We start from the raw sequence: 22,470 nt of genomic DNA, 5'->3' as shown, positions 1-22,470 counted from the left end.
TTATTTAGCTTATGATTCTGAGACAGCTGCATCTGGTGCAGGCCTCAGGCTGCTTCCGCTCATGGTGGAAAGCGGCAGGCAGCACATGGGTACAAGCAGATCATATGGTGAAAGGAGACAAGAGAGAGAGGGGGGAGGTGCCAGGTCTTTTAAACAACCAGCTCTTGCAGGAACTAATAGAGCAAGGACTAACTCAGGTCCCCCTCCCCCAAGGAGCACATTAACCCATTTATGAGGGATCTTCCCCCATGACTCAAATAGCTCCCACCATGGTCACATTGGGGATCAGATTTCCACATGAGCTTTGGCAGAGGCAAAACATCCGAACTCTATCATTCCCCCAAAACTCATGTCCCTCTCACATACAAAATACAATCATTCCATCCCAACAGTCCCAAAAGTCTTAGCTTGTTCCAGCACCAACTTAAAAGTCCAAAGTCCAAACCCTCATCTGAGACCAAAGGCCAAACACCTTCCAGCTATGAACCTGTAAAAATCAAAAACAAATTTATCTACTGCCAAGGCAATGGTGGAACAGACATTGGGTGCACATTCCCATTCCAAAAAGGAGGAATAAGCCAGAGAAAGGAGAAACAGGCCCCAAACAAGTCCAAAACCCAGCAGGGCAGATGTTAAATCTTAAAGATCCAAAATAATCTCTTTTGACTCCAAGTCCTGCATCCTGGGCACGGTGGGGGATTTGGGCCTCCAAAGCGTCAGGCAACCTCAGCCCAGTCGCTCAGCCAGGAACAGCCTACTGGGCTGCACTGGTACCTGTTGCTTTTCCAGATGGGCATCATACATTGCCAATATCTTTACAGTTCTGAGGTCCTGAAGGCGATCCTGCTCCTGTGGCTCTACTAGACATTGCCTGATGGTGGCTCTCTGGGGGAGCTCCAACCCCACATTTCTGCTTCACGTTGCTCTAATAGAAGCCTGTGGTGGCTCCACCCCTGTGACAGGCTTCTGCCTGGTACCCCAGGATTTTACATACATCCTCTGAAATCTGGGTGGAGGCTGTCACGCCTCTCCCACTCGTGTGTCCTGCCAGCCTGCAGACAACACACTGTGAATGCCACCAGGGTTTCTGGCTTGCACTCCCCAGTGTTGTGGTATAAACCACAACTGGGGCCATTTGAAGCAAGGCTGCTCTACTCAGAGCAGCCCAGATGCCAAGAGCAGCATCCTGAGAAGGCACAAGGCAGCAGCACCATAGATCTGTCCCCTGGAACAATTTAGTCCTCCTAGGCCTCAGGGACTGTGAAGGGAGGGGTGGCCCAGGAGACTTCTGGGGCCTTTCTCTCATTGTCTTGGCTATTAGTACCTGGCTGTCTCATAGTCATGCTAAAGTCTTTAGCAACAAGTCCATCTGCTGCACCCTTGAGGTTTTTCTCCTGAAAATACTCTCTCATTCTTTACCACATAGCCAAGCTGCAAATCTTCCAAATCTTTATGATCTGCTTTCCTTTAATTATAATTACTGAGATTTTTTTGCATCAATATTCATCATACAGATTGGGCTAATGTTTCCTTTTCTTGTAGTATCTTTGCTGGTTTTAGCATCAGGGTGATGCTGGCCTCATAAAGTGAGTTTGGCTGTATTCCCTCTACTTCTGTTTTTTGGAAGAGTTTAAGAAGGATTGTTATTAATTCTTCGTTGAATGATTGGTAGAAATCAGCAGTGAAACCATCTGGTCCTGGACTTTTGTTTGCTGAGAGGTTACTGATTACTACTTAAATCTCTTAATTTGTTATTGGTCTGCTTAGGCTTTATATTTCTCCTTGATTCAGTTTTGGCAGATTGTATGTTTCTAGGAATTTATCTTTTTCCTGTAGGTTATTCAATTTGTTGGCATTTAATTATTTGTAGTCAACCCTTATGACCCTGTTTATTTCTGAGGCATCCATTGTAATATCTCCCCTTTCTTTTAAAATTTTATTTATGAGTCTTTCCTCCTTTTTTCTTAGTCTAGCTAAGGGTTTGTGTGTATTTTGCTTTTTTTTTTTTAACTAACTCTTAATTTTGTTGATTTTTTCTATAGTTTTTATTCTCTATTTAATTTATGTATGCTCTTATCTTCATTATTTCCTTCCTTCTGATAAATTAGGGTATAGTTTGTTCTTTTTCTACTTCTTTAAGGTGTGAAGATATTTACTTGAGATTTTTTTTAATGTAAGCACTTATCACTATAAACTTCCCTTTCACTACTGCATTTGCTACATCCTGTAAGCTTTGTTACCTGTGTTTCCATTTTCATTTTTTTAAAGATTTTTTTAAATTTCCATTATTTAGTTTCCACATATTTGTGAGTTTTCCCATTTTCTTGCTGTTATTGGTTTTTGCTTTTATTTCATTGTGATAACAAAAAATACTTCAAATTACTTTAATCTTCTTAAATGTGTTAAGACTTGTTTTTTGACCTAACATGAGATCTATCCTGGAAAATGTTTCATGTGTGCTTAAGAAGAATGTGTACTTTTCTGATGTTGGGTAAAAAGTTCTATAGATGTCTGTTAGGTTCATGTAGTTTATAGTGTTGTTCAAGTCTACTATTTCTTTATTGATTTTCTGTCCAGATTGTTCATCTAATATTGAAAATGTAGTATTGAAATCTCCAACTATTATTTAATTATTGTTGACTTCTCCTTTTAAATCTGTCAATATTTGCCTTATATACTTAGGTGCTCTGATGTTAAGTACCTATATATTTATGATTGTTATATCTGCTTGTCGAATTAAACCTTTTTAATAATGTAATGACAATCTTTGTCTCTAGGGATAGCTTTGTGCTCAATGTCTACTTTTTCTGATATGAGTATAGCCACTACTTCTTTTGGTTACCATTTGCATGTGATATCTTTTTCCATCCATTCATTTTAAGTATATGTGAGCCCTTGAATCTAAAATTAGTTTCTCATAGACAACATACAGTTGTTTTATCCATTCAGCCATGCTGTATCTTTTCATTGGGGAGTTTAGTTCATTTACATTTGAAGTGATTATTGGTAAGGAAGCATTTACAATTGACATTTTGTTAACTGTGTTCTGTTTTCTTGTGGTTCTTTTGTCCCTTCTTTTCTCCCTTGCTGTCTTTTTTTGTGTTTTACTGTTATTGTTGTTGTATTGTTTGGTTTTTATTTCTTTGTTTTTTTCTTTTGTGTGACATTTATAGGTATTTTGTGGGTATGTGGCTATCAAGAAACTTACATAAAGCATCTTATAGTTAAAATAGTCTGTTTGGGGGCCAGCCCGGTGGCGCACTGCTACAGTGTGCCGCTTGGGAGCATGAGTTGTATTGTTTGGTTTTTATTTCTTTGTTTTTTTCTTTTGTGTGACATTTATAGGTATTTTTTGGGTATGTGGCAATCAAGAAACTTACATAAAGCATCTTATAGTTAAAATAGTCTGTTTTGGGGCCAGCCCAGTGGCGCACTGCTACAGTGCGCCACTTGGGAGCGTTGCGATGGCGCTCCCGCTGAGGGTTCGGATCCCACATACAGACCGGTTCCCACTCACTGGCTGAGCGAGGTGTGGGAGCAACACCGAGGGTTGCGATCCCGTTGCCGGTCCCGATCCGGTACGGGCGCGACACTGAGGGTTGTGATCCGTTGCCGGACATGAAAAAAGACAAAAAGGAAAAAAAAAAAAATTACACTGATCGCAGTAATTCTTTGAACTTTCAAAAGGAAAGAACAATTGAGGTTACCAGAGGTAGGAAGGTGGGGAGGGGGTTTAGTAAGAAATCGGTAAAGGGCCTCAAAAAATGATTACATTGTGTAATGTTGAATATACTAATTAGCCTGATTTGAGCATCACATGTCACACACAAGGTATTGATACTCAACGCTGTTCTCCATAGATGTATACAACCAATTATGTTTCAATTAAAAAAGAAAAAAAGTGGTATGAAAAGAAGACCTGGAGCTTTCTGGGGAAGGCTTTCTAGAAGATAGACTGGTATTCCTCAGTCTTGTGAATTGAGGGTAATGATTTTTATTTAGTGTTCCAAATGGTCCCAAAGCCCACCTTAGCAGACAGACAGGCATGTGGGAAAGCCAGGCAGGTCCTGATGTGGTAGAGTTAGGAGAGAAGGCTGCTGTGCAGGCCAGCATCAGCTCTCATGATAACTACACTCATCAGTCAAACAGCATTTCCTGTGAACAGTAAATGCAGGAATCACAGAAAAGTTCAGTCATTCTTCAATTTTCCATTTTGCCATTTTGAAATCGGAAGTTAACTCCCTCATTCTTAGCTCCCCAGAGCCACATAATTTTAGAAAAGGGATTATAGGTATCTCGTCCAATCAACTCGTGCCCCAGAAGAAGGGATACAAGCTCCCTTACTTGCTACCCACTGGGCAGTCCACACACTGGAGGTTTGCTTTGATCCTTAGGGACAAAGCTGATGGGCACAGATTTTGGTCCTGCCCTTCACTCGCCCCTGAACTTTCTGGCACTGTCCCCTCTACGGAGGCATTTTGGAAGCTCCAGAGGTAATCAGCAGAAAAGTTACATTGTGTTCATCAGAAGCATGGTCTATCCTGGGGGGCAGCCCTCTCCCAAGAATCCTGGGTATAATCCAGGCAGGGTGCAGCCCAACCCAGGCTCCCCTGCCTACTCTGGCTGCAAGTCCCCTCAGTGGAGGGGGTGAGATTGTAAGTCACCCCCCGCCCCCAAGGAGGGTCCGGAGGTCACTTTCCCAGTGAGGTGGACCCAGAATGGTGATGAGCAGATACAGAAGCTCCACAGAGGAACTAGGGCTCCCTTCTGGCATTTCTTTCAAAATATGTTCAAAGAAACAATCTGATTTAATCTTCATGGGAGGAGGTGGTTTTTTAAACTGAACTGAATTGTCAAAATAGAACTGCACAATTAAAGGAAATCATTATGTAGGAATTGCCTTGGGGGTTCTCAGATTGTGCATAGGAAAATATTTTTATTAGAACAAATCCCTTTGCAGATTACCAAAATTGTCTCTAACAAAACATGATAATGGGTTGTCTTTAAAGTTTCAGAAGATTACAAAGAGAAATATCAGCCTTTCCCCCCCACCATCTTCATTTTGTCACCTGAGAGTGGATGACTTTATAGTAATATAGCTTTATTTATTTTGTAAATTAGTTCTTTGACATGTTAGTTGAATACTTATTATCCCTAATTATAACCAAAGATGCTGATAAGGTCACTAACCATACCATGTATAAGCTTTGCAATGCTGATACATCTGTAAATGTTCTCTGCAGGCAACAAAAGGCAATGAGAGTAGTTGTTCCGAGGGCTCCGATAAACGTTAGATTACATTGTGTATGGGATAAACGTTAGATTACATTGTGTATGGAGTAGAAAGACTCCTTATAGAATTATACTGGGAGTATTGATGAGTGTTCAATTTTAGTGGGTTTTGCTGGGTTTTTTTTTTTTTTTTTTTTGGTAGTCAAATTTTCAGAAAGTTGTTTATAAGATTCATGAATGTTTAACTATTACCCAAGTTTTCTATAACTTAAAGTAACATTTAAGTATGATTGACATTTTAAGATTTTGTTCTAAGTAGTCCAGGGGATTTGAGAATATACTCATTTACAAAGAAACTTTTGATTTCTGCTCATTAAGTGTGAAAAATTATGGAGGATTTACAATCAAATTTTTTACTCATGGTCAATTTCGAAGAATTGCTAGTTTTTTAATATTAAAAGGAAGCTTGTGTTTAATGAGATGAATTTCATGCACGTTCTTGGTTTTTAGGAGGAAGTGTTTTCAAACACATTGGTTGGCAAAAGTAAGATAACTGAAACATATCGCGTTGTTTTAAACTTTTTATTTTTACTGTCAGTCCGCTTCTTGCCCATCTTTTCAGTTTGTGAAGAGTTAGAGAAGTGATTATTTCAAGGGTTCCTGAGAGATTAGCAGTAAGGAGTCAGAAGTTTTGCTTCACTGCAAAAGAGATTTAATTCACGACGTTGCAGCCTAAAGCAGTTAAGGGATTCTTAGGAACCCAGTAGCATTTAAGGAAACGGGACTTGGCTAAACCCTCATTTCTACATTCATCTAGTATTCCTGGGGTTTGATCGAAGTGATGCCAACCGGGCGTGTTCAGGAGGCGGCTTCCGCCAATGGGGAGGCAGCTGGAAGAGTTCGCGCGTGGGAAATCCCAGCCCCTTTCTTTCGTGCCGACACCGGCCTCCGGCTGCGGCGCGTCGGCCAGGGTCAGGTGCACGGTCCGGGTCGTCCTCCGCGTTCGCTTGCAGGGGATCGCCTCTGAGCCGGCTGTCGGCGCCCTGGGGGCGGCCGGGGCGGGGCGGGGGCGCTGCGGGGCTTCTGTGTTGCTAGAGCCGTGATGTCACCCGCCCCTCCTAACCCGCGGTTGGTTGTTTTGTGTTTCAGCTCTGCCTGCAGTTGAACACAAAGACCTGGAGGAGACTCCCACATCCTTCAGGGAGAAGAAAGGAGGCAGCGAAGCAGATTAAAGGAACTTGTGGCTTGTGGCCTTTCTGTGCGGGGGACCGCCTGCAAGGGGAGCAAAGTGCATTAAAGCCACCGTGGCGGTTAATGAGCTGTGAGATGAGGCGCCGCTGCTGCTGCTGCTGCTGCTGCTGACTCTCAGCTTCCAGATCCATCTGCTGCCCTTTGTGCTGCATGTACATGTGTCTTTCCAGGCCGTCCGGAGGCGCCCAGAAGAGCATCCAACACGGCTGCCGGGGAAAGACCGCGCACCATGCCCACGGAGACGCTGCAGACAGGTAGCATGGTGAAGCCGGTCAGCCCCGCGGGCACCTTCACGTCGGCCGTGCCCCTGCGCATCCTCAACAAAGGGCCCGACTACTTCCGCAGGCAGGCCGAGCCCAACCCCAAAAGACTCAGCGCCGTGGAGCGGCTGGAGGCTGACAAGGCCAAGTACGTCAAGAGCCAGGAGGTGATCAACGCCAAGCAGGAGCCCGTGAAGCCGGCCGTGCTGGCCAAGCCTCCCGTGTGCCCGGCCGCCAAGCGCGCGCTGGGCAGCCCCACGCTCAAAGTGTTCGGCCACCACGCCAAGACCGAGAGCGGCGTGCAGAGGGAGAACCTCAAGCTGGAGATCCTCAAGAACATCATCAACAGCTCGGAGGGCTCCAGCTCGGGCTCGGGCCACAAGATCGGCGCGCGCAACTGGCCGCCGCACCGCCCGGACGCGCCCGACCTGCACCGGCACTCGTTCGCCGAGTCGCTCAAGGTCTACCCCACGCAGGGCCGCGGCAGCCCCCAGGAGAGCGGCTCCCACGTGGGCAGGAGGCTGCTGGAGCAGTCGGCCGAGTCCTTCCTCCACGTGTCGCACAGCTCCTCGGACATCCGCAAAGTGACCAGTGTGAAGCCCCTCAAAGCGATCCCCTGCAGCAGCTCTGCCCCTCCCCTGCCTCCCAAGCCCAAAGTCGCCGCCATCGCCACCATGAAGTCCCCCGAAGCCGACCCTGTGGAACCTGCCTGTGGAGTCAGCCGAAGACCCTCCCTCCAGCGGTCTAAGTCAGACTTGAGTGACAGATATTTCCGAGTGGACGCAGACGTGGAGAGGTTCTTCAACTACTGTGGCCTGGACCCGGAGGAGCTGGAAAACCTTGGAATGGAAAATTTTGCAAGGGCTAATTCTGACATAATATCCCTCAACTTCCGCAGCGCAAGCATGATCAGCTCAGACTGTGAACAGTCTCAGGATAGTAACAGTGACCTTAGAAATGATGACAGTGCCAATGACCGAGTGCCATATGGCATTTCTGCCATCGAAAGAAATGCTAGAATCATCAAGTGGTTATATAGCATCAAACAAGCTAGAGAGTCACAGAAGGTCTCCCACGTGTAAGAGACAGCGCTGGAAAGGAGGGAGGGGTGGGTGTCTGTCTGTGCATATGCAGTTGTGAAGGTTGTGAGGTCTCCTTGAAGTGTTGTGAGCTTCTCCACTCTTTGTGTTGCTTGTTGTGCAATGTTTTCCAGTTGCATGCCTGTCAACATGGGGACTGACCTGGCTTCCACGTCACCATCGCTGCAGAGCCTGGCTGAACACACTCATTTGCCAAAACTTGCAGGCCAGAATCTAATTAGGGCTTTGCTCTTAAGCAAAACTGTTTACATGGAAACGGTATACGATTTCTTCAATATTTATGTGGTTCTTGTGTTTTTATATCCCACGCTATTGTGTCTTAATTAAAAGTTTTATCAACTGGCTTTTAAGTTGAGAGCAGAATCTTTTTGAAATAAAAAGCCACTTTGCCTACATACGAGAACGTGACCATGGGAAAATAAGTGAGATCTGCTACCAAACCGATAGTGACTGTCCCCAAATAGAACCAGGCTGGGTTTTTCTGTGGAAAAAAGTGGTGAGCCTGATGTTAATCATTTACGTGTTGAAATTCTCTTGCCACTTAGTGAGGCAATCGCTGGGGCAACAGTGCTATGTTTTGTGTCCAATTCAGTGTGTAAGTGTTGGTGGGTCTGTGTAATACCACAAGGAAAGATGATCAGATTCAATGAAGGATGATTGAATCTAGGAGGTTGGGTGCTTGGGGGTTTTGCTGATGTTTTGATGTGGGTAATTCAGAAATTTCTAGTATTAATCATTTGACAGAAATGGCTACCTTAAAGCTGATACTGAATGCCTTTTTTGAAAAAGAAAGTTGTGTTTTGTTTTTATTTCTGTTTGGGTCAAGAACTCCTAGTTCTGTGGTGTTTCTCTTTCTCGCTGCCTTTGTTGTTGTTTTATTTGGGAGAGGGGAGAGGGGCTTGTGAAGGTTTGAGCTATCGGAAGATATCAACAAGACGGAAATACCAACCATATCAGTATAGAGCCTCCCATTTAAAAGTGAATACTCTTGGTAGCTGACCCATATCTGAGCAGTGTGATTCCGCTGTCTCGCATGTAGTATTCTCTCAGGCTGTGGATCTTTGTTACAGCTCTAGGAAACTGTAGAAACATGACACTATGTAGCTTTTCCACCCTGTGGTCTCTAGTGCTGCCTGTCAACTTGTCCCTTTTCCCCCCAGTAACCTATCTTCCAGGTGGTTTAGCTAGCTGTCACCCAGCTGACAGTGTGGTGTGGTAGCAGAGAGGTAACCATGCCATGGTCTGCTTCATTGATCTTGTCACACTCTGAAGTTCTCAGCTGCACTATCTTAGACTTCATCAGCTAATAGGAAACTTTTTATGGTGTAAATTCTGTAAGACTTTGTACATACTTCAGTTGTTATAAAATCTATTTAAAAAAAAAAAAAGTTATGCTAATAAATAGCTCTGGTGCAGGCAGTGATGGTGGTGGTTTCTCTTTGTCCTTCCCTTTTCTCCTCCACAAAAATTTAACTTTGGACTGTGAGCCCAGAAACAGATTTTTAATAGTCTTCAAGAAACATTATTAAAGTTGTTTTCAACCTACCCCAATTATTCTGAACAGCAGTATTCTTAATTGTAGCTATAGCAAAAGGCTTTTGCTAAAATAGTTACATCAAGATTCCTAAAATATGCTGCTGCTTCTTTACTTAGTTCACACTTCTGTTTATTTTTGTCTTTTCTTAAACATAGGGATTTTTCACATCTTCCATAAGACTCTTCAGTTGTAAATATTTATGAGTTCTTACCATAAAGGCACACCCTTGATATGTATTGTATTTGTGCAAGCCCAACAACGGGGTGCCACTACATGTGTCCGTGCATGCGTCCACTCATTCACTCATTCTTCTTTCAACTTGTCACTTGTTGAGTGACTCCCTTTTTCAGGCATCGTGACAGAAACTGAACCACCGTGTTCAACAGTGCAGCCTCTGCCTTGAGGAATGTAGATCTTCACATTTATTTTAAGAGAAATATCATTCCTCTTAGTGGACATATTCCATCTCCTTTATTCAGACATTGAGTATTCAATCAGTATTTATTGAATCAAGTTATTTGAAGATTAATGCTTTTCCCATGGTTCCACATAATATGTAAATGTGAAAGGCAACATTAAAAGTAGAAGCATTAAGAAGTAATTTTCAGAAACAAATGATACTATATTAGCCCGTTTCTGCTGCTTATAACAGAATACCTGAAACTGGGTAATTTATAAAGAAATGAAATTTATTATAGCTCAGAGTCTGGGAAATCCACAGTCCTGGGGGGAGTACATCTTCTGAGGGTCTTCCTGGTGGTAACTCTACAGTGACACAAGGTGTTACATGGCAAGAATGGGCTTAGCAAGAGAAAGCTAACCTCACTTGCAATCCTCATAAAGCCATCAAAACCATGCCCACTAGTCCATGAATAAAGCAATCCATTCACAAGGGTACAGTCCTTACAATCTAATCACCTCTTAAAGGCCCCACCTTTCAATTACCATCACAGGATTTCCCACCCTCTTAACACTGTCACATTGGGGGTTAAATTTCTAATACATGAACCTTTGCGGGATACATTTGACCCATAGCAGATATGACTCCCAACTATACTGTTTATAATCATTTTCCTTTGGAAAAACAAACTTTGTTCCTTGACTCTTTCTACCTGTTTTGAATTCTTCCTGGTTCTCTTATTAATGTTCCTTTGAAAGAGAACCCTGTTTCCCAGAAGAAACATTCTGGGTTGCAGCTATGAGTGGTGGTGATATATGCATTCAAGACAACAGAATAAAAATAAGTTTTCATAAAAAAATAAAACAAAAAGTTATCTTCCTTCACTATTTGTGTTGAAATGTGACCATTTAAAACATACATGGCTTAACATTTGCATATCCATCTGTTTATGTGGCTATTGAAATATTAAAATAGATGTTATTTTCCTAAGGAAACCATTTTTTGGGAGATGAGCACTTCTTAGCTAATTTAATATCACTGCTTGTGCTATTTTAGTCATAGACTGTGTTTGAATCTTCCAGTATTTCAATACCATGTGTGATCTGTATTCGGTGGGGACTGTAAATCACTCTTACTACATAATTCATTCTAATCTTCTGTGGCCTTATTTATATAATGAACAAATGTGAGGCTTTTAGTTCCTACAGAAGGTGGCGACTCATTATTTTCTTTTTGTTCTTAAACTAGAGTTTCTATAAAGCACTATTTTATTTTATTTTATTTTTTTTTCCTTTTTGTCTTTTTTACTGACCGGTAACGGGATCGCAACCCTCGGTGTTGCGCCCGCGCCATGCTCAGCCAGTGAGCGGGAACCAGTCTCCACATGGGATCCGAACCCTCGGCGGGAGCGCCGCTGCGCTCCCAAGCGGCACACTCTCCAGTGCGCCACCGGGCCAGCCCAATATAAAGCACTATTTTATTTTATTTTATTTTATTTTATTTTATTTTTTTTTCCTTTTTGTCTTTTTTACTGACCGGTAACGGGATCGCAACCCTCGGTGTTGCGCCCGCGCCATGCTCAGCCAGTGAGCGGGAACCAGTCTCCACATGGGATCCGAACCCTCGGCGGGAGCGCCGCTGCGCTCCCAAGCGGCACACTCTCCAGTGCGCCACCGGGCCAGCCCAATATAAAGCACTATTTTAAATACTTAATATTAAATCCTAAGAGCGAACCATTTCCTAATTGTGAAACACTCTTTGCAAAGTGCTCATTCTTATAGCTCATGGAAGTATCATGTGTGCCTGTGCATGTGTGTGTGTGTATAAAATGGTAGTGTTGGTATGAATATAATGTTGTCATATATACTTTACACTTTTTATTCCTACCTAATACAAAGTGAAACATGATTGCACTATATGATACTAGGAACTAGCTGTTTCTTTCTGAAAACCACCAAATCTTAAGACAATCCTTATATACCCATCTCCTTTGCCATTGTCTTAGTTCAAGTTCTCACCACCTCTTACCTGGACTGTTGTTTCTAGAACTTCTTGATCGGAAGGCCTCCCTACTCCTCAACACCCAGTCTCTTTCCCATCCTATTTCATGCCAAGGATAATATAATCAACTCTAATCATGTCACTCCCCTGTGTGAAATCATCCTCTGGCTTGAATAGGTTGCTGATGGGATAAATCCTAACTTCTTAACAGAACGGAGAACATTGGGCATCTACCTCTCAGACCTCAGTCACCCAGCCCAGGCCTCCAGGCCCCAACCAAAGGGAAGTTTTCATTGGGAACATTTTTATCACAGCATTTGTGATTTATCGTGTAATAAATTACTCCAAACTGCAATAACTTAAAACAATACACATTTGTTATTTCAGTTTCTGTGGACTGGGAATCCCAGAATTGCTTAATCCAGTGGCTGCAGCTCAGGATGTCTCATGAGGGTGCAGACAAAATGACGGCCCAGGCTGCATCATCTGAGGACTTGACTGGGGTCGGATGACCCGCTTCCAAGACGGTCACATGGTGTTGGCAGGAGGCCTCAATTCACAACGTGGACCCCTCTCTAGGGTTGTGTGAGTGTCCTTACAACATGGCATTTAGCTTCTCTTGGAGTGACCAGAGAGAGAAAGCAAAGAGGAAGCCACGGTGGCTTTTGCAATCCACTGTCCTGAGCCACACACCTCCATCACATTCAGTTCATTAGAAGTAGGTCACTAAACACAGCCCACATCACGGGGGGAGTGATGCCCCATATTTTAAAGGGAGGAACATCAAAGAACTTGACATATTTTAAAACAATCACTGCTGCTGAGTTTCCTGCTTTCTCCTCCCTCCTTGACGTCACAAACACTTGCTCTTTCAAACACAACTATCAATTGTTGAAATATTTTTTAGTTTCTATGTTGCTTTTTCCCATTAAATTGTAATTTTTGTCATGGCCGTGGATCCAGTCTTTGCTAGCCGAAATGGTGCCTTTGTGGGAATTTTTGAAAAACATATCTTCCTCAAAGCATTTTATTTCCTGCCAGAAAAAAAAAATCTGTCCTAATAAACACGTAAATCTTTGATGACTGGGATAAACCACGGACCCAAAGTTGGGCAGCCTGCAACGCAACAGCCCAGAGTATATAACAGATGCTTACTAAGTGTTTTCTGATTGTTTTTTGTTACCTATGATGTCCCAGTCCTGTGCTAAACTATAATGCTACCACCATGAACCAAGAGTGGTAGTTACTGTCCCCATTTTCGAAGTGAAGAACCTTAGTTCCATGGAGATTAAGCACATTAACCAAGATCCCAGAGGAAGTAAGTGGCAGAATGGAACTTGAACCCAGCTCTGCGATTCCAGCTCTGCCCTTCCCACGGCCTGGTTCAAGACAAGGGAGGCAGACTGAGTGTGTTGTGATTAAAAACAGAAGGCCCTTAAATTCATCTTGATAATTTTATCTGCTGCCAGTGTATATAAACATGTCTCCAATGGGCAAAATTTCAGCAATTTCACTCCTACCTAAATGGTAACCCATAAATTTAGAAAAAGACTTCCGTTGTTCCGTTATGAGTAACACACAGCCCACTGAGGTCAGAGAGCCAAGGCTGTTCCAGTTGTGTTCTGTCAGTTTTGACCGTGCCATCGTTTAAGGTTGCATCCTGTCTTTAACGATCAAAGACTTGTAGAAGGGTAAACAGTAGAGGAAAATGTCTGACCGTAATTCAACTATCGGGAAACACATTTTGACTTTGGTGAATGGGCATCACTGCATTCGCCCCTCCTTGAAGGTGTGCATGGTGTGTTCTGACCAGAAGATGCACGAGGGAAGGGATGAAGAGGGTAAATGTGCCCGGGTTGAACTGAACAGGTTCTGGCCTCAGCCAGAGAAGAGGATTCATCTCACTGCTGACTTGTCCACGCAGACCCGCACAGCAGCAGAGTTCTACTGATTTCTGCAGTGCTGTGCACAGGCCCAGGCTCAGCGGCTGCACATGCGGCTCTGCACAAGTAGCCTTCGTGAGGGTCTCTCCAGGTGTTCAGGTCACTTTCTTGCTTTGGCATAAACCCAGCAGAAGGAAAAGCCAGAGGGAGATGGGCCTCGCAGCATTTTGGAGCCTCTCCTCTAATACGTGAGACCCCTCTGCCTGGAAGTTTGCCTCCGCTCCCTGTCCTGTGAAATGTGGGGAGAGCCCCGTTCTGCAGTGTGCTGTGTGTGTTCCCCTGGCCTTGGGGCTTTGAGGCAGGACTGAAGACTGTTGTGGAGCATTAATAATCTGAATTCTGTGACAATTCAGAAAGGACCCTACTGTCTTGGCAAGTGGGAAGGCAGGTGACGCTTGAAGTCCACATGCTTAACTGAGTGGCTTTTTATGCCCAAGCTGCCCAAGAGACTTTTACTAGAGGAAGGAAATGAAGTCTATAAAAAGGATTCTTCTCTGAATGGAAGGAGTCTCCAGAAGGCAGAGCCTCATTCCAAGTGGACAGACGCTGGCAGAATCCAGTGTGGCCGGCTACAGAGCTGGGAGGATAAAAATGATACAGACTTTGACTAACTGAACATTCCATTCATTCGATATTCATGAAACAACTACCACTATGTTTTAGACACTGTGCTAAGCTCTCTGTCACACTGTCTCATTTTATTCTTACAAGAATTTCAGAAGTAACTTAGAATCCATCTTACTGATGAGGAACCAGAGATTAGGCTACTTCTCAAAGGCACGCCTGCAATAAGTGGAGAAAGTGAGACCCAAATCCAGGTTAATAAAGCATATCCTAAGACTCATTCTATGCACATGAAAATGAATTTTTAACATCTAGTTTGACGGTAGCCATTTTTGCTCCTTTGCAGTAAGTTGCATTGCAGAACGTTTCTCAGAAGCTTTAAACGCTATTGCACATGCTGGTTTGAGATTCTTCCATACAGTGAGTGACTCCAAACTCTTCATCATATTTGATCACATCAGGTCTGAAGCTTCTGAGTTCTTCTGAGAGAGACATTACTGATCAACTGTCCCTCTCCATCTTGTAGAGAGGAGAAAACAGAGATGCAGAGAAATGGGGTGGTGGGACTCACCCAGGGCAGTAGAGCAGGTGGCTTGCAGGTGGGCTGGCAGATGGGGCTATACTGCACGACTTCATGAAGGAATCAGGATCAGGAACAGTGGGACTACGTACAGCTGACAATTCCATCACACGAAACAGGAGCAACTTGCTTAATATACATTCTCTTATCCCTATGCCGTGTTCCATGTCTCAAAAACTCTGTATCAGCTATTTAAACAAACTTTGATTCAGAGGTTTTCTATTAATATACATTAACTATTTTTTAATTAACCCTAGCAGGTATAAAATAATAAAGATGAAGAAATATCCCTAAGGAAGGTTTTGGCAATTTTGGAAGTCATTACTACTATTTTAATATTATTCTAGTTAACTCCACCATGCATAGATGTCCAGTGTTCCTCAAGAGCCTAGGGACCATTTTTCTAGGCCTGACTCCTCTGTCTCCTCATCTGCTGGGGTGGATATGGCCACTGGTAGTGATATTCCTTTTCCTCTCATGGGCTCACAGGAGGATTGCATTTCTATACCTCCATAGTGTTAGATGTGGCCAGTGAACCATGAGCAGAAGCAACATGTTACAGCTGAGGGGAGACACAGGAGAGCCAGCCCATGATGGTCCATCTTCTCTTCTTCCTGACATGGCAACCAGGAAAGCTCCAGAAGGCAGAATCTCCATTAGGACCCTGAATGAGGGCAACGTGGAACAGAGGCCTCCACCCCCAACCAGAATGGATATGTCAGCTCCAGGGGATAAACTTTGTCCTTATAAGCCACTGAGAGTGTGGAGCTTGTCTTTTACTGCAGCACAGTCTAGCCTGTCCTGACTATGGGCTCAGTGAACATGCAACCCATCTTCCAAATGGGGCACACAAGCAAGAGCGCCATGTTGTTCCGGAAGCAGGCAGAATCAAACAGCCAGCATTAACACATTATTTCTCAAAGTATGCCCCCAAAACACTATACTTGATTTCTTGAGTTTCTCAGTAGACTCCACTCTAGACCTCCGCAGTCAAAATCGTAGGGCGTGGGGACCAGGAGTCTGCACTTTCACAAATGCCCCCAAATGATTCTTATGCATGTTAACATTTCAGATTTTGGACTCTGCTTTCACAGATAGTCAACTTTCAATGTTCATAACAGAAAATCGTGAGAATGTGGTAGTTGCCAGATATTTGAAAATACTTTGATACAGTTTAGAGTCATAATTATGAACTCTAGCCTTTTAGAGTCTTATTTTCAGAAATAAAAATAAAACACTTTCAAGAGTACCAGCCGGCTGTGATAAAGTTGGCAGATAGGCAACCTCTGTCTGTTTCCAAAGTCCCCACCCATCCCAGCCCCTGTGATCTTTCATCTGGACTGCTACTGTAGCCTCAGAGCTGGTGCCCTGCTCTGCTCTCTCTCTGCTCAGTTTATTCCCAAAAAGCAACCAAAAGTGATCTTTGAAAAGCAGGAACAACATAGTGTCTTTCTGCTGCTGAAAACCTTTCAGTGGTTTCCACTGCAGTTATGCAATAAAAAGTGCCATACCTGGGCCAGTGAAACCCTGTGGGCATCTCCTCCCCGTGGCCCCATGACCCCGGCCCCCATTCTGTCCCCTCTCACTCTGCAGGGGGCACTGCTCCCTCTCGGTGTTTACAGAACCTACAAACCCTTTTCATTCCACTGCCAGGGGTCCAGGATCTTGCTGCCTTAACAGACCACTGTCCGCTCATATTCCATTTTCCTGTTGCTGAATCATCATCTTAGATTTGGCTTCAGTTGACATCTCAGAGGGCCCTCCCTGCCCCCTTGTCTAAAGTAGATTCCTCATGCTAATCCCATCCCCTGCTTATGTCCTTCCTGGCACTTTACAATCTGAAGTTCCTTATTCATTAAGTCATTGTCTATCTTGGTCACCTTTTACCCCCTCTGCATAGTTCAGTGCCTGGCACAGGGTTGGAGAAGATCATGTACCTTTGGAATGAATGGATGAATCCAAACCAAACTCCTCAGCTGAGTCCCACCTCATGGCTGCGGAGCCCCCGCCAGCTTGTCCTTCTGCCTCTCCTGTCTCTGTCGCTGTCGCCATCCTCTCCAGATGGGACCTGGGCTTGTCATTGAAGAGTTTCCCTCCTATTTATTCTTGGAAAATGAACCAAACAGTGTGTTTAAGGTAATGGGAGTCCAGAATATGGATCTCTCTGTACAAAGAGACTTTACAAGCAAATATTTCTCACTCCTTGTGCAGCTCCCCTAAAAGGAAGGGGAGGTCCCTCTGTTCACTATAGCCCAATGGAAGGAGAGCTCTGCTGGGGTGGGGGTGGGGGGAAGCAATCCAACACTGCAGACATGAACTTGATCTTGTTGCCCTTGTACTGGTACCAGAGGACAATGAGTAGCATGCCCCTTTTCTTTGCAAAAAAATACAAAAGTTTACCCTTTATGTGAAAATATGTCCTCAAGGTAGCTCTACTGGGTACTGCCATTGAAGCCCTCCTGGCAGACTGTCTTGAAGGCAAGTCTGGTTGGGAAATACTTCCCACTGTAGCCTTTCAAGGTGACCTCTCAGCCACGGGCTCACTGTCCTGTTCTCTGGAAATTCTGCTAACTGGGGCGGGAAGCAAGTCATGTGTGAACGTGATTGCTCCCTCAGCTGAATAAAACTCTGGCAGCTGGTAATTGATAACACATGGAGGTTCAACTGGGAGACAGGAAAATGGGAGGGGGACTCTCATTACACCACCTCCTCCAATGCTTGGATTAGCATGTTTTGCTTCTTAAGTGTAAATAAATTTGAAGCTTTCGAGGATTTCTAGGCATGCATAATCCTTCCCAGCTGTCTCCTCTTTTTATATTGGATGGAGAACAGCAGCTAGGTGAGTTATTTATGTGCATCACAGCTCCTGGCAGAGAGCGTTCTGAATGTTTCAGTCCCATCACTTTCCTCTATTCGGTTCTAGGTCAGTTGAAGGACTTGAGCTACTGAGCATTTTATTTTGGTAGAAAACGTTGAAACATTCATTTAGTAACTTCATGGGCATGTGGCTATTCCACTAAAGGCTTTCCCTTTTTTTCCCAGTGAGTTGACAGCTGCACATGGTTTAGGAATGTGTGGCTAACTTCTAGCTGCAGGAAAATTACTTTGCTTGCTCTGGACAAAAAAGTCTTGATGGGTTTTACCCATGTTTCAGGCTTTTCAGAGCATCTCAGTGTTCAAGCATCTGATGGAGAACTAACCCACTCCCCTGAAGACTTCTTGCTCTGAGTTTACGGACTTGCTTCCATCTGCTGAGAATTCTTTGGTTTAAAGTATCTGTGAATTGAGATCTGGACAGCCTTTCAAGTTCCCAGATGTCTTCAGCATGTAATTCACAACGTGATGGCTTTTAAATCCAGTTTAATAGTTGAAATGGATTTTTGTACTTTTTGCGGTGTTCATATGCATGCACATGTTGGATTTCTTAAGGAATTTATTCCAGGCAAATGTGCTGCGGGTCAAATTACCCTACAGTTATTTCTAAAATTAAAATCCTGGTGATTTTCTTTGGTTTGTTCAGAGGGATTTGAAATGCTATGCAGACCAGCTGAATAGTAAGGCTGATTTCAAGCTGAAAGGAAATATAAAGCATCTTCTTGAGCATTTACTTGCTCTTAACCTTCTTTTGATGGTAATTGGGTTGATTTTCACACATTCAGGTTTAGAGGAAAGAAAAAGCAATGGAGACGGGGCCGGCCCGGTGGCGCACTGCTACAGTGCGCCGCTTGGGAGCGTGGCGGCGCTCCCGCCAAGGGTTCGGATCCCACATACAGACGGGCCGCTCACTGGCTGAGCAAGGTGCGGGCGCAACACCGAGGGTTGCGATCCCGTTGCCGGTCCCAGTCCGGTACGGGCACGACACTGAGGGTTGAGATCCGTTGCCGGACACGAAAAAAGACAAAAAAGGAAAAAAAAAAAAAAAAAAAGCAATGGAGAGCAAATGTCATGTACAGTGAGAAGACAGTACAGCTGCTGCCATTCTGCTGGACTTCGCTCTTTCTGTCCATGTACACGTGCCCACTAGGATGTCACCTCCCTGAAGATGGGCACTCTTTTTCCCACTACTGTATCACCAGTGCCTAGTTAACTGCCTGGCACATACTGGGTGTAGGTGCTTAATGTTTGTTGAATGGATGTGGGGTAGAGAGAAGCCAGGATTACTCTAGGATTCCTAATCTGGGGGGAGAGACCAGAAAGGCTTAGCTTCCCAGCCATGTGTGGCTTCCCATCAGCTCTGTGGGGTCCCTTCACAGACTCCCCCAGTGCTCATGCTGTTGGTTCTGCCTGTAGCCTTCTCCATGTCATTTCTGTTCCCTGAGTTGCTGTGATGTCTGGGCACTGCTCTCCACCTGGGAACACAGCAGTGAGCCCCCCAGACAGAAAAGCCCCCTGGAGCTCTAGGCTCCTTGACGGAGACAAAGAAAAGATAAAATAAGCTAAATAGGTGAGATGTATAGAATGTTAGATGATGACATGAATTAGGAAAAAGGAATAAAACAGGAAGGAGAGATAGGAAGTGGCCTTGGCTTAGGGCATCATCTGAATAAAGGCTGAAGGTCAGGGAGGAGCCCTGCAGACATCCAGGCAAGGCAGTCCAGGCTGTGGGGACATCAGATAAACTGCAGGGAGGCCATGGGGCTGATCAGGTAGGACCTGTTGACTATTTAGTAATAAGTGTCTAAGAAAGAAAAGATGTTCTATAATTAAATGCCATTTATGGGAAACTCCAGGTTGAATGAATTTAAGCAGTTCTCTGGGATCTTTATCAAAGACTTTAATTTCCTAGATTTAGTGCAAACTGTTTCCTAAGTATTTGAGTCGGAAACCACTGGGAATGTCGTTCTCTAAAGATCACAGAGTGAACCCAGGCTGGGGCGGCTGGCGGCAGAGGCCCCACGCCCACCTGAGAACTAAGGCCACAGAAACACAAACAGAACAGAGGCGACTGGCAACACTCCCTGGGTGGAGTCTCCCAGAGCCAGAAGAATCAGGAACCTGCAGTGGAGCCAACCACAGAGGCCAAGGAATTTCTGAGAACTTGAAACTCCTCCGTGCCAGCAGCCCAGCCAGCAAGTGACAACAGCTCACACTCTGCTGTCAACTCCTGGGAAGTGCCAGACCCCTTCATCACCTGTCCTCGCTCCCGCCTTCCAGCCAGAAGACTGCAAAGAGGGTGAGAACCGGCTTGGGAACTTGAGGATTTAATTCCTGGTTCTTTCTCTTCCTGCTGTGAACCTTCAGCAAGTCACTCGAATTCCCTGATCTCAGCTTTGTCACCTGCTGAAAGGAGACACTGTTGCCTCTCCCCAGTTGTGTGGATTAATCCTTTCATGAGGGTGACATTTGCATACACAATGGCACACCATGGGGCCTAGTCTCTCCCTCTGTGCCACTGTAGTCTCCCGTTTCATGAGGGGCGTTTCAATTGCTCAGCAGAATGTATTGTCACCATCAAGGGGCCTGAGCTTTAGGAAATGATGAGCCACAGGAAAACGTCTTTCATTCATTTAGATCAGAATGGCTGCTGTAGGCCAGGCATGCCCTGGGTTTTGTGGAGCACAAAGAGCAGCCGGACAGGTTGGTGGGGAGAACTACACAACTCCAGGGGGGTCCCCCCAGCTGGAGCTCCCTGCGCCTCCTCCCCCATCTCCCCCAAGTTCCAGTTCAAATCCTATGAAGCCCAAATCAAACAACCTCCTTCCCAAGCCTTCCTGTTCCTGCCGCAGACCTCCCTCCCGTGCATGTTTATGACGATTATTCATTGTAGAGAACATTGGGTGATAAATCATGTAAGACCAGTGGCAGGTCTTCCATTGTTCTTTAATCGCTGTTAAAAACTGTTGCTTAAATCTTACAATATTCTAATTAACTTTTCCCACTGAGAAGGCAAAGGGAAAGCCCACCCATCTAAACCCATCAAAATGTTCACACTCTGGCTTCGTCCAGGAAAATCCACTTTGCATACACGCTGCCCTGACATCCACTTGAACACCAATTTCCTTTGTAGGACTCCCTGTTCAGGTTTTTGGTTTTGGGTTTGGGGTTTTGTTGTTGTTGTTGTTGTTTCTATCTATAAGAATTAACTGTAGTTGCCAAAATCATTTTGGATCAAATGATGGACAGATATATGTGCAGATATGTGCAGTTAATTAAAGAACTAGATACACAATCTGAGCTCTGAACTGCACGGTGCTGTCCCTTTCCTCCTGGACACCTGCAGTCCCAAACCACTGAAAGCACTTACAGTCTCCATTGTGTTTCACTCTTACAGGATGAGAACATTAGTGAGCTCAGCAAGTGTGAGGGCAAAGGGGACAGGGAACCAAGGAGGAGAGGAGTTTCCCTAAGTGCTTGTACATTGCTTTGAGCTTGATTTACTGAAATAAAGTTTTTTGCAAAACTCATTATTTATTACAACTTTCTGCAAGCTAGAAACTATGCTACATGCTGTACCTAGAAGGTAAGTATTTATATCTATTCACAGTAATTCAGGATTCAGTTGTGCAGGTTTGTTTTATGGTACTGAACTTGAAACAGAAAAAGGCAGTGTCTTAGCTTGGGCTGCTATAACACAATACCACAGACTGGGTGGCTTAAATAAAAGACATTTATTTCTCAGATCTGGAGGCTGGAAGTCCAGATGAGGGTGCCAGCATGGTTGGGTTCTGGTGAGGGCTCCTTTCCTGGCCTGCAGAGGGCTGCCTTCTCACTGTGCCCTCATCTGTTTCTTGTGTCTCTTCCTCTCTTTATTAGGCCACTAATCCTATCAAGAGGGTCCCACCCTCATGAGCTCCTCTAACCCTAGTATCTCCCAAAGCCCCCACCTCCTGATACCATCATATTGTGGGTTAGGACTTCAACATATGAATTTGGAGAGAACACAAACATTTGGTCCTTAGCAGGCAGCTTGCTGGAAAACAGGCCCATTTGCAGAGCATGTCTGAAGTCACTTGCATGCATATCTCCCAGTCCAGGCCCTAAAAGGCCAAGGAGCTGCAAGAGTATCCAGTATCAAGCAGGACTACATGATGTTCTACATGCCATTGTCCTAGTTATTGCTATTTAGAAGATTTTGAAGCGTTGAAACCAAAGGGGTTTTAGGGTTTTCTTTGTGAATGTTTCTATTCAGATGTGCGTGCATGTGTGCGTGTGTGTGTACTCATACTTTTTATAAGAAAAGTTTTACTCTAGAATTTAGGGATTTGAAAGTGTGAGTAGAGGGGATAGAAACCTGCCTTGTGGGTGTTTGCCACTTCTTACTCCATCTCAGCAGGTACTTTGAGCCCACTGATTTCATTTCCATCCTGAGACCTTGCTGAAGCAACAGATGTTCCTGTAGATCATACACAAGGTTGGACCTAGACCCCACAGCAGCCCAAGGCAGCTGCAGACTCTCTCGCCAGACCATTTCCTACACACCAGTCTGTCACATACCAGCGAAAACAATGGACCTGTCTGTCCAAAGAGCACACCGTGTACAGCACAGCTTGTTAAAACTCCACCAACTGTGACCTCTGCATGAGGCAGCATTTCTTTTAAATGACAATAGTTTGTCAGTTTGGTAGAGGAGAGAATATTCCCCCGGATGCATGGCTAAGGATA

The 22,470-nt window shown here is 44.5% G+C and overlaps 1 protein-coding gene across 4 annotated transcripts in view; it reads left to right on the top strand.

Moving 5' to 3' along the window:
* The window catches only part of FAM110B (family with sequence similarity 110, member B), a 118,014-nt gene extending 109,776 nt beyond the window's left edge, over positions 1–8,238 (top strand). For all 4 annotated transcript variants that reach the window (XM_008582402.1, XM_008582401.1, XM_008582403.1 and 1 more), the window contains one exon: positions 6,382–8,238. In XM_008582402.1, the coding sequence (XP_008580624.1) occupies positions 6,713–7,825 (1,113 nt within the window). In that variant the 5' untranslated portion in view covers positions 6,382–6,712 and the 3' untranslated portion in view covers positions 7,826–8,238. The remainder of the gene's footprint in view (positions 1–6,381) is intronic.
* Positions 8,239–22,470: the final 14,232 nt, after the last annotated feature.

This window comes from Galeopterus variegatus, unplaced genomic scaffold, assembly GCF_000696425.1.
Source record: "Galeopterus variegatus unplaced genomic scaffold, G_variegatus-3.0.2 Scaffold2602, whole genome shotgun sequence".
Taxonomy (NCBI): domain Eukaryota; kingdom Metazoa; phylum Chordata; class Mammalia; order Dermoptera; family Cynocephalidae; genus Galeopterus; species Galeopterus variegatus.
Note: the sequence above shows the minus strand (reverse complement) of the source record. Positions and strands in the feature narration are given on the sequence as shown.